Consider the following 12,657-nt stretch of genomic DNA (forward strand, 5'->3'; position numbering starts at 1 on the left):
CTTTGGGGGCCCAGGCCTCATTCCCTCTGCTAGGTTTCCTTTAGAAATTTTAATCCTGATTATTCTTGCATACATTCAAGCCCACATTTAACATTCTTAGTCACACTGATCAATCACTAGAACTGAAAAGGCAGCTTTTTATCTTTCCTCCTTAAAGAATGTAGAACAGAATAAACAAAAGTAGTTATCCACACTGGAAGTCTGTCCCTTTGAGACAGGGAAGTCTCTTAAAGGTAAGAATAGCTCTACAACACCCAATCAGTGATAGCTGTATTTATTACACCAAGATTTAATCCCACTCTTGGTGATCTTGCCTGGATTCATGGCCTTTAACGTTATCTATGAAGATGACTCAAGTTCTGATCTCTCCTCCAAATTTCAGACTTTTATATGCACCTGCCTACTTGCCACTTCTAGTTGGATGTCTAATGGAGATCTCAAAACAGTCCAAACTGAGGTTGCCTCCCCGCAAACCCACTCCCCCACGGTGCTTTCCAAATGTGGCCAGTTGCTCAGGCAGAATACCTTGGAGTTATCCTTAAATCTTCTTTCCCTCATGGCCCTCACATTCAGTGAGCAGCGCTGACTGGGTCAACCCTTAAAATACAAACAAAATCCAGCTACTTTCCACTTCCACCCTTGTCACTACTCTCTCTCACTTGGATTATTACAATTTGCTTCTAACTGGGCGCCCCCTGAAATCTGTTCTGAACACCAAAGTCAGAGTTAGCCTGTTCAGGTCGCATCACTCTTTTGCTCCAAACTCCTTTCTCAAGTAGAGGAAAAACTAGTCTTTAAAATCACCTACCAGGCGGTCCGTGAGCAGGCTCCCCATTACTCCCTGACCTACCCTACTCTTCTCCGCGGCACCAGCCACGCTGCTGTTGCTTCAGCAAACCAGGCAGCCCCCCGCCTCAGGATCTTTGGACTTCTGTCCACCTGCATGCTCCCCTCCTGATGTCAGGTCTCTGATCAGATGTGACCATGTCTATGAGCCCTTCTTCCCTGCCCTCCCTCCACCCGATCCTGGCACTGCTTCTCCCCACTTCCTTGCCTTGCTTTACTTCCCCCCCTTATACTTACTATAATACCATTTACATTTTACTTATTTTGTTTTTATTATAAACTCCACGAGGGCAAGAATTTTTTTCACTGTTGTAGGATCAAAAACAGTCCCAACCAGAGTCATCGTTGAAGAAATAATTGAAAAAATGCACTTGAAGTCATCACTCTCATTCCCAGGTCCCCCTTTACTGAATGATTTTAATTAAAGTCATACAAAAGTCCTTGGGGTGAAAATAAAAGCAAAAGACCACTACACATTAGTTTGTCAACATGTAATGCCCTGGGTTTATTTTGTGAGAATTCTATCACAATTTTTCCAGGTGGGATTAAAAACCTTAAGGATAATGTATGCCATTGGACTGGGCATTCAGACTTCGGTACTGACAAAGCACTAGTAGTAGTCTGTTAAGTACCATTCTCTTCACAGAAGAGAGGTCAAATATTTCCAAAGGAAGGCACCCGATATTTGTGGTTCTGGCCTTGCAGCCTTCTGGAGAATCTTAAAAGGAAAAAAGCTGGCTGGCTGTTTTTAGAAACTGGAATGATGATACACGTACAGCAATTACTGCATTCTTCTCCCTTATATCCTTTTTGTAAGAACAAGTAAAGAATGAAGTCTTTTAAACAATTCGACAATAAAAAAGTACATTTTTTTTTTTGTGCTAAAAAAAGGGCAAGACAACATAAACTCCAGTTGTAAGGACTCCATTTGCAGACTTGATTTAACACTTTTTGGTGTGGAAGGAAATGGGACCACGGGGCTGTTTGTAGAGCAGCAACATAACATTAGTGCTTTAAGTACCAGAAACTGCCCACGGCTTTGTGGGCAAGTGGGGACGGGAAGATTCAAGAGACTTCATTTTTAGCTTGTTACTTGTCCTAATGATAGTAGACCAGGAAGATCCCCATTTAACAGTACATTCCCCATGTTTTAAAAACTGATGCCTTTTTTTCTGTAAAATTCTGTATGTATGTCACCATTTTTTTTTTCACGTGATACACAGAAAACTCAGGGACCCAGAGGGGAACCAAGTTATGTTATACCATTTACAAAATACCAAGGAGTCCACAGCTACCTAACACATTTACTACAGCACAGGAACCAATGAAGGTACAGTGTACAAAAAACTGTAAACACGGCACAATAAATAGATAAAACAGCAGGTTCCGCACCATGCACATGATGTGATGACACTTCATCTCTATACAATCTCACATCTCACACTCTTTGTTGCAATTTATTTCCCCCCTCCCCCCACCCCCAAGTGCAAAGCATCACAAATGAACATTTCTGTATTCAAGTAACGTATATACAAGGTATTACAAAGATGCAGTACTGTACAGATAATTGCTGTAGTCTTAATTACAGGTGTTGATTTTTTTCCTATTAACAGTAAGAAAAATTGAAGCATGAGAGATGAGCACTGCTGTCAAGTCCCCACAGCTGCCACAGAAACGCATGTGCTGCATTCCATCATCCCTTGCATTCAAAATGCTACTGATGCATAGCACCTAATCAAGTCCCCAGGTTTCAGTCCCACTCCTGAGGAAGCTACGTCACCTCCATCGCTACTGTATTGTCTGCTATGTTGTTTAGTGCTGGCTTTTCTGATTCATGATTTTCCCTGTTGAAATAAAGTTCAATAAATTACTTTTCTGCAGCAAATGTAACAAATCAAGACTATCTTCCCAATAAAAAGCTTAAATATTTTTAATAATAGGGAAAAAAGCTGACTCATTTGGGACAAGATATCAAGTAGAGGAATATGAACCTTGATAGTTTATTATCAGGAATATACAATTAGAAATCAGGCTTATAAATTCCATGATCAGCTATATTACTAACAGAGCCCGTGGCGGCACCCGAGCGACCTACGTGTTAAAAACACATAAAGAATCCTTAAGTTTTATTGTTTATAGTTTCGCTTTCCTCCTCTATTAAACGTTTCCGAAAGTTTTAAAAAAGGAACAAATGTGACTAAGGTTCATTCACGTCAGGACTTTAAGTCAGGTTCTGTATGTGGAGTCGGGTAGGGCAGCTACCGAGCTGGGGATATCAGGGCCTTAGTTTGTTCCAGTACCTAGACTGCTGCGTGTGCTTAGAGAAGTCAGTTAACGTCTTTGGATCCCAGTTTCCTCATCTTTAAAATAAAGGGGCTAAAAGAAGGGATAGAAAAAGTTTTCCATACACTGCAAGTGTTCCATGATTATACAATTCAATAGCAATAAAAACCATGTATTATATATTTAAGAACTATAATTCATTGAGTAGCTATGATTAGATCCAGAATACAAATAAGAATGGATAGCAATGAGCAGACAGTGACTATTAAGTTCAGAGCAGACAGGGAAGCACGGCTTTGGAAACAAGGCTGGTCTGTTGCTACAAACCCTGCTCCTCCTCCCGGGCCACCGTCAAATGAGGACGTCTAAGCATCAGTCTGGCCTCCTCACCACTCCAACTACTAACCTTCCCAAACCTCTAGACAAACTAGTTTACTTGTTAACCTCTGAACACATTTATATTTCCCCAACTGTCTTTCTTTTTTCTGGCCAACCAAGATCAAATCTGATCTTACTTTGTGGAACATTCCCAGAACGCTCCTGGTATGAAAAGATGTTACCTTATATTGAAATTATAGCTGTACTCTACAATTAATTTGACAAGCATATAATGCTTTGTGTAGCACGTCTAGAATGATTTTCACCTATTATTTACAATTAATCTTATTTATCACCCTTTTATGCTTGTCTTCTAATTAAACTGAAAACTCCTTGTTTTTCTCTTTTTGCTTCCCCCATAGTCCTTGGTCAACAGCAGGATTTTAATTACCATTAATGTTTAAAACAGAATAGGGCCTGAACAAACACTCTAAACCGTCTACTGAAATCCAAGAAAACAGGTTAGCACAGAAAATAATGGTGTGATTAAAAGTTGACCTGCCACGAATACTATAAGCCTTTACATTATGAAGAGCCACGTAGCATACTAGCCATTAGGAAGTCTATCAATTCTGTCTACACAAGAAGCTGGGGAAGAAATCATAAACCAAAGAAGCATTCTAAAGAGAACTCCTTCCATCCAAAGGTGGAAGAAAATGAGAGCATTATAAGCTATTTTATATATATATATATAAAGAAAGTGATGCCCAAATCATATATGCAGTATTCACTATACCATTTAGTTCAAATTCTCAATACCAAAATACATTTATCTGTTTAGTTCTTGAATAAATAAGGATTTCTCATCTATACATTTTAATGTATACAGAAAAGAACAAAAAAACACAAAGAAATAAGGCAGAGCGCAATGCCAGAGAATAAAAATTAAATCTTGTATTTTTCAAACACTTTAGTCTTAAAATAACTACTCACCTTGGGACTGAATCTACAGAAGATGAAGATGGAACCTTGGAAACTTGACAATTTGCTGCGGCAGCCAGCTTTAAGGCAGACGATGGCACAGCACTTAAAGTCCTAGGTATATGTCGTGCATTTATGGGGGCAATCGAGTTTACAGTGGCAACTGATGAAGGTACAGTTAATCGAATGTTGTTCCCAATCAGAACCTGAGTTGTTGCAGAATTGGCAGCAGTTACTTGATGACTCAGTGCACTGTGGGAACTTGAAGTCTGTGTCATGTTTGAAGGCTGTAACAAAGTTGAACCTGCCGTTGATGGACTCGTATGTACAAGTGCTGTTGGTGTAGTACTACTGAGGTGTAAGCCCTTGTATACTCCTAGAGAAAAAGAAAGGAGCGTCTAAACAATGTGCAACTTGGCTGTTTATTCCAGATATGTGCTACAAATATAATCAAAGCCATTTCAATGTCTTAACCCTTACCTGAGGCTGGAAGGACGCCATTCACCCCAATTCCAAGCACCACATCATCCTTCATCTTGAATCCCATTAGTTGTTCTGATGTCACCAAAGCAGAAGCAGCAAATTGAGCACTAGCAGAATCCAAAGTCTTGGAAACAAAACCCTAAAAAGAAAATACAAAAACCTAATCAGCATCATTTAGTCTCAAATTAATATTAAAGCTACACAGGTAGAGCAAAATCAATGTGAATATAAACAAAAGTGGCAAACCACTGAAATATCTCTTATCTCTTTTAATAGTCTTAAGTTTGAGAAATAGTCAAGTAATCTTATAACAAGGATTATGAATTTTGATCTTCACATGTGATAATAAATAACATATTCAAGTCAATTACCAAAATAAACCTTCTATAATGTGGAAACAGTAAACCTCCAACACAAAATGTTGGATGAGAAATAAGCTAGTAAAACATTTCAGTGACTTACAAACACATATAACGAATAAATGAGTAGGTAAACTTCTTTCACCTAACTTACACATATATACATACATAACCAAAGGCACCTTTGGGATAGTAAGATAACTGTCCCTTTAGAATGGAACAAAATATCATATCATAACTTAGCCTAGAAATTATTAAGAGGCCCTTGAATTGTTTTAAATGAAGTTTTCTTCCGAGAGTCTTAGAGACTCAAATCTTTCAGCCTTTAAACCTTAAAGGGGTTTAAGGTTTAAACATTTATCATGCTTTAGGTTTAAGAGTGATTTCTTCTAAAAAGAGGTTATTTTAGTATGATAATTTCGACTAAATTTTAGCAATAATTAAAATACCCAAGATAATGAGCTTGTGGGCAGGGTTACATATTCAAGGGGTACATTCACAGACTACATACAGGTCAGACTTGAAGACAGGGTCTCCATTTCATTTAATTATGCTTTTTAGTTTTACTTTTTAAAATAGGGAGCAGAGGCAACAGCTTCTATACTCACCTGTAATGTTCTTTCTAAACCCTGTATAGAATGGCTATGATGGAGATTCAGGCGAAAGCCACTTTTCTGCTTGTTAGATGCAAGGTTCTATGACAACAGTTGGTAATTAGAGATGAACTCTGGTGGGAAACAATGAGGGATAATCATAAGACAGACAAATCCCTCACCTGTGAAGTGTTGGTGGAGGAATTACTATTTGCTTGCTGTTGCTGAATTTGTGCAAGCTGCTGTTTCTGCATTAGAGCCAGTTGCTGTTGATGTTGCTGGTATTGTTCGGCTGTAAATGCTGAACATAAAATGAGGAAACACTTTATAATAACGCACAGATATCACACACATCTAACAGTACTAAAATAAATTTCAGCATTAACAAAATTTGTGCAGAACTGAAGTATTTGACAAAAGCTCAAGGTCCTGCTAAAGATCATTTTCAAATGAAAATTTCAGCATTTTTTCAACCACATTTAACGAGAGTGGCTTGAGTCTAAAGAAAAACAAAATTAAACTTCCTGAGTTAAACATAGGAAAGAGAACTGCTCACTTCCCAAGTGGCAGAACCATCATTTTTGTAAGCTGTGACACTTGTGCTAGACAGTGTAAAAAGGTAATACCAGCTTTTTAATCCATATACTGGGAATTCAACTTTGCACTGAGCTTGAGAAGAAATATGATAATTACCATTTGGTTTCTAGTTTATTCATATTACTGTCCCAATGCATTCAGATGACCCCTAACAGGTCTGTGTATAAATACTGTTCTATTTTCTCATTTTAATCATTAAAAACATTTCCTCTATATGAAATATAAGGTTGTTGGTTTATTACCTTTTTTTTTTAATTTTAAAAAAAGAACCCATCCTTTAAGTTTAACAGGAAGAAAAGAGGCTCCAAATTTAAGGTTAATTAATTTTCCCCACCCAATTAACCCACCTGGAAAAAATCCAGTCAATAAGAACGGAGTTGTTTATGTTGATTTACTGTACAGAATGATGTCTGAGGAAAGACACTGTGTTATGCTACTTATGTTTGTCTATGGAGAGCTCAGTTCTAAAAAAAACAAACAAAAAAATGTTCATTTATTACCCCCCAAAAAGTGTGTGCAGTTTTTTAAAAAGGAAACCTTTTTCTTTCGCCAATTTAAAAAAAAGTAAAAATATAAAAAGCACATACAATTACAACATCTGACCTTAAAGGCTTCTTTAAGAAGCCTGTGATGTTTGGGTAAGAATTATTTCAAAACAAAACCAAAAAAAAAGGGTTGTCATGCATCCCTGGATACCAGGGAATCTACAAGTCATGCAAATTTACTCAATTTCAAATTTAATGTTTTCAAAATACTGCCACCTAATTTGTTGTTGTCTTTAACTGCATTTTGATAATTTAGTTACAATATCACTTCATCAAGTTTTGTAATTTTCACTTTTAACTCATGAAGAATCTTTATCTATTGGGATACAGCTTGTACTTTGTACAACTACAAAATGTTTAGGTAGAAATGCTACCATATTTTGAATGACTCCGAAAATCGTGAAGTAATATTTAATAAAACCATAGAAGTTATTAGTATCTACACAGGCTCTTATACTTCAGTTGAGCTTAAGTTTTTGGACTACAAGAACAAAAAAATTTCTTGTTGGGAAAATTCTATTGATTTAAAAATTTTTGTGTTACAAATCTGTTTAATTGGTATCTGTCCTTTCATAAATTTCTTTTCCTACTATGTTCGAAATCCTCAGATTTGATTTCTACAGGGAAGACTTTTATTGATAACAGAATCATCCTTAAATATTGATAAAAAGTAACTTTCTGTCAACATGACCATTTGCATATAACAGAAATATGCTGAATCAGAATTTGAAAAAAATATCTACAAAATTTAATACTGCCCTGAATGTTTATAATTCGTATAATATTTATCTTTATGTTTAAAAAAATCCATAAAAACGCTATTTTTTAAACCTAAAGATCCTTAATTTATTAGATAGTTTTGCTTATATGTTTTTTTGAGATTTACACTTTAATTTCCCAAGCTTGAGCGAGTTGCCTAAATCTTGAATTTCCTAATAGGGAATGGTCAATAATTTAAAAAAAAATTTTTATAAAGGACCATTTCTGGAAGGTCAGGTGATTACAGATCAAGAAAATCAGTAATTTAGCATTCACTGAAGACCTATATATGAAACTCCATTTATATGAATGGAAATATTCTTTTGTAGAACTTTGCTGGTATTTGTGTGTTTTAATAAAAAAAGTTAGCAACAATAGTTTGGAAAATGATTTAAATAAAGATTCCAAGTATTTTGGCCCTATTTAAATCAACATTTTAATCCTTGGTCTCTGAGGGTCTTGTGAATTTCACTTTTTAACAACTTTTAACTTCCCCCTAATACAAATTTAGAAATAAAAATGCATCCGACATTTTAGATCACTAATACTCATCAAGATTTTAGGGAGCATTTGAGATCTTGCTCCCCAGCATATGTTGTCAGTTTGGCTCAAATGAATTCTTATAAAAATTCAAAAAAAAAAAAAAAGGAAAAAAAGATTTTAGATCACTGGTAAGGCCTATTTCTTAGATATCTCTATATTCTAGAATCTAGTTATAAAATTTTCCCTGGACATTTTTGATAAATGATNTTTATCAGTTAAGGGTAAACAATTTATTTAAAAAGAAGCCTGAAACTTACAGCATAGTACTGACAGCCTGCTTTCCTACGGAAAGCAAAGGGACCATCGGGATCATTCTCTTCCTCAGCTTCCGAAGAGCCAGACAAAACCTTTAAATAAGATGAAGTGGGTCAACACATGTGACTTTCTACATTCCTCCTCTACAGTTGTAGGGAAATTCTTATATTTACCTGGGAGAGAGGTTCTTCGTCTGAGCTGGGAAAGTCATACTGATTTAAATCTTTAGCATTAAAGACCGGCAGTGCAGCAGGACTCGTCTGTTGAGGAGGAGCAGCAGCAGACGATGGTAAGACTTTGGGCTTCTTTTCATATTTACGTTTAGGTCGGATAAGATCGGCTTTATCTTGCTGCAATAAAGTCATGAGTTAATCAAACACTAGGAAACCATGTCCAACAAACCTGCAGTTTTAGGGAAGTTTTAAAATGAAATGTGCTGCTTTAATGAAGGCATTCATACTCATAAGAGATATAAGACTCTTACGTTTTATCGTCTTATATTATAAAGTCTTAGAGGTTGATTGGTTTCTGTGAAAACATTAATATGCTCCTACAAACTAAACATAATCTCATAAAGTATTTTGTTTCAATTAAAGTAAAGGAAAAGAATGAAAGTCTTCCAGCTTCTGAAACCCTATAACTGCACTTAGTATTTACCAACTGGCTCCTGTATCTTTTTCTTAATTTTCTATGAAAATACAAGAGAATAAAAGGGGATATCTAGTCTTTAGTCTAAAGAATTAACAATTCAATACAGGGAAAATAATAATGANTTAAAAAAAAAATAGCTGTGGGTGATGGTACTCGGTATATTCATCTAAAATATGAAAGAGATTAAATTAGGTGATCACTGTAGTCCTTTTCAGCCATGAGATGCTAAGATTTTATAAGATTTTATATTTCTTCTGAAAAATAAAACTCCAATCCAAAAGGCTATGAATGAAAGGAAAGTTTGGTAAGGCAGTAAATAGGGGCAAGTACAATCTCAACTGGGTTTTACATTATTACTTATACAGAAAACTGAGAATACCTCAGATGCTATTATTATTCAAAGTCTAACCAAATGCTAACTGGAAATAAATAAAAAATGACATTTCCCTGAAAATCTATCAAGGTAGAAAGTTTTTAGTTATATATCTATGTCCAGATATGGTGTAGTAGTTAAGTTTGCAATACATGCAAAGATGGACAAGATGGTTTTGTGGACAGATGACCAAATCTAGAATCAAAATCATTTCACAGAACCAAAAAATTTTAAATCAGGAGGGATCCTTGGTGATTTCCTCCTACAACCTCGTAACAGAGATGAAAAAACTTTCATGTGTGGTCACAAAGATATTTACTAGTGGAAGGGGGACAAAAAACTACTCTGAAACTAGTGAGGTTTTAAAATATAAAAAGAAATAGACAAAAGTTTGTTTTAGATTTAATATTATTTACAAAAAATAATCAGACTTTTTATGTATGAAGAATGTGAACCAAGTGCTTAAAAAAAATCTCACATACACAGCACCTCACAAACGTGAGTCCAGGCTGTGGAAAAGAGTCATGTGAAAGATATGCTTAAAAGCTGAGAACAGGGAAGGGGGCATGACACGACTTCCAATATTTGAAGGACACTGTGATGTTGGAGATCAAGGAAACTTATTCAGTAAGCTTCCAAAGGCAAAACAGAAATCAGAAGATTTAAATTTAAGGAGGCAGCTTTTGTTCAATATATGGACAAACTTCTAAACAAGATTCCCAACTGTAGAATCATCTCATTAAGAAAGTTGTTGAATTTGCCCTCACTAGAGGTGTCTGTCCAGGCAGAGGTCAGAAACTGCTGTTTGGTAGCTTATCATTCTGTGAGGGAGGAAGTTAGATGAAATAATCTGAGATTTTACAAGTCCCCTTCTTATACAAGGAAACTATCACGTGGCGCCCCAGCTCCTGGAATAGCTGACAGCTCAGGCTGCTCCCTTTTAGGTCACATTCCTGTAGTGGAAGCAGATCAACTGAAACGATCAGAGAAGTGCAGGTGGGGAGGGTGACAGGTACTCAGGAAAAAACAATTTGAAAATTTAGCTTGAGATGGATTCTAGATTACCAAAATGTGTCTTTCGTCCACAAACAAACAAAACCCCCAACAAACTCAAACACCTATTTTAAAAACCACCCTTCAATTAGAATTTTTTTGAGCAGTACAAAGGCAGGGAATTATTTTAATACAGGAAAACGGGGCAACTTTAAAGAAATAAATATAAAATGCAAGGACTCCAGAGACAATATTAAAGTGTGATCCCTTAATCAGAAAGCTTGAACTGATAGTTTTCATTGAAGCTTATAAGCATTTATCAGCCATCCAGAAATCCAATCTGAGAACAGAAGTTTAGTAATTCATTTGATGGCAAAACGTGACCGAACCTGAATTCATTTGGCTGCAAATGAATTGAACATGAGATTGCTTGTGGTCAATCATTCTACTTAGTGTGAATATTCTTGCACTGCACTGTAAAACTGTTCAACCATTAATGTATTTTACTATGGGTGCTACTCCAGATTCTGCTGATATCGTTCTGAATTTTGAAACATATCTGGATAAGGTTTAAGGACCTGCAGCTTTATAAAAATCCAACAATGAAAATATTCACTGCTCAAACCCAGAGTTCCTTTTCTATGTTAAGATTAAAATTTTATGTTACAAACTAAAGTAAACAGCACTAAGCTACAGATATTGAGACTAACATTCTAGCTACATATTTCCTATTCACTTATGAAAATAAAGCAAATATTTAGTGCAGATATGTGAGCTTAGAAAAATGACTTAGAATGCTGTTGAAATTTCATTGGGAACTAGGAATTCAAATCCTAAACATGTAACAGTGGTTTTAAAATCACTTTTCTGTTTTCAGTCTTTCTGAATTAGAATCTGAATTATGAAAAAAAGGTATTAATTCTGACATCTGATATCGCCCAAACTCAAACAATGCAAATGATACTCAGTTATTGAAAAAACACTACATTTTCAAAGGTGCTTTTATAGATTAAAAAAAAATTAGAAAAATGGAGTTAGAAAGTGTCCAAATCACATATTAACTAAAGATCATTAAAAATACACAATTTATATTAAAATCTAGTTCTGGGAATTCTGAAAACACATAGAGTAAGTCTTCCCAAGTTCCTCAACATTGTGTTATTCTGCTATATAGTATCCAGGGGACCAAGCAACAGGCTACCATTTGGCTACATAACTACACAAAATGGCCAAGATTGAGAAGCAAGCAAAGAAAGATTCTGAGCAGCTGAAACAAAGCCTACAAAAGCTGTGTGTTAAAGCTCAATCCCTTTATTAAAAATAATGGGCTCTTGATATCTTTATTTAGAATTTCCTGTTTGAAAATGAGAATAGGCCCTTATAGATGACTATTTAAAAAAGGGAAAATCAGTCTAGAAGGCATCACCACGTCACAGCACACATCTAAATATTAATATTTAAGACTAACAGAATAATCAAAAATGGCAAAATAAAAACCTACATATTTGGCTTAAGCAGCAGGCAAGTATATCAATTGATTCATCTCTCATACAATGGTTAAGTTCTAAAGTCAGTATAGTAAAAAATTAAGCCTTAAAAATTCCTTTAGTGTATACCACAATACAGACCTATCTCTTTCAATAAACTCAACACAGCCAGTTTCCCTTCTGACATCAGACCAGATCAGAGTTTCTGTGGCTGAGTACTAGATGATGTAGTATTTCTGGGCCAAGCTCTATGAAAAAAAAAAATCTTTAAAACTATAATTACACTGCCCGAGATGAGATACTTAACCTATGAATGAAGTGGCAATGCAGGCGCTGAGACAAGGGGAACAATAGATCCACTTCTCCCATGCCCACAGGGGTCCACTGGCAAATACATTTTTTTAGTAGAATTGTGTTTAGAATCCTAGATAACATCTGAACTGCTAAATTAAAAAATTTTTTTTCCTCCAGTAGCCTATAGTTGAATTCACTTCAAAGTACATATGATGTAACTCCACTGTAATACACTTTATAGAGCATAAAGAGAAAAGCTTTAGGTTTCTGGGTATTCATAAATATGAAAGAATAAAG

At 35.6% G+C, this 12,657-nt stretch overlaps 1 protein-coding gene across 1 annotated transcript in view; it reads right to left on the reverse strand.

Moving 5' to 3' along the window:
- Positions 1 to 1,322: 1,322 nt before the first annotated feature.
- EPC1 (enhancer of polycomb 1) overlaps positions 1,323 to 12,657 on the reverse strand; it is an 82,128-nt gene continuing 70,793 nt past the window's right edge. The window contains exons 9-13 of the mRNA XM_019661606.1: positions 6,046 to 6,164; positions 5,879 to 5,965; positions 4,909 to 5,050; positions 4,441 to 4,804; positions 1,323 to 2,690 (exon numbers count right to left, since the gene is read on the reverse strand). Of these exons, the coding sequence (XP_019517151.1) occupies positions 2,618 to 2,690; positions 4,441 to 4,804; positions 4,909 to 5,050; positions 5,879 to 5,965; positions 6,046 to 6,164 (785 nt within the window). The 3' untranslated portion in view covers positions 1,323 to 2,617. The remainder of the gene's footprint in view (positions 2,691 to 4,440; positions 4,805 to 4,908; positions 5,051 to 5,878; positions 5,966 to 6,045; positions 6,165 to 12,657) is intronic.

The sequence above is a fragment of the Hipposideros armiger genome, unplaced genomic scaffold (genome assembly GCF_001890085.2).
Source record: "Hipposideros armiger isolate ML-2016 unplaced genomic scaffold, ASM189008v1 scaffold_356, whole genome shotgun sequence".
Taxonomy (NCBI): domain Eukaryota; kingdom Metazoa; phylum Chordata; class Mammalia; order Chiroptera; family Hipposideridae; genus Hipposideros; species Hipposideros armiger.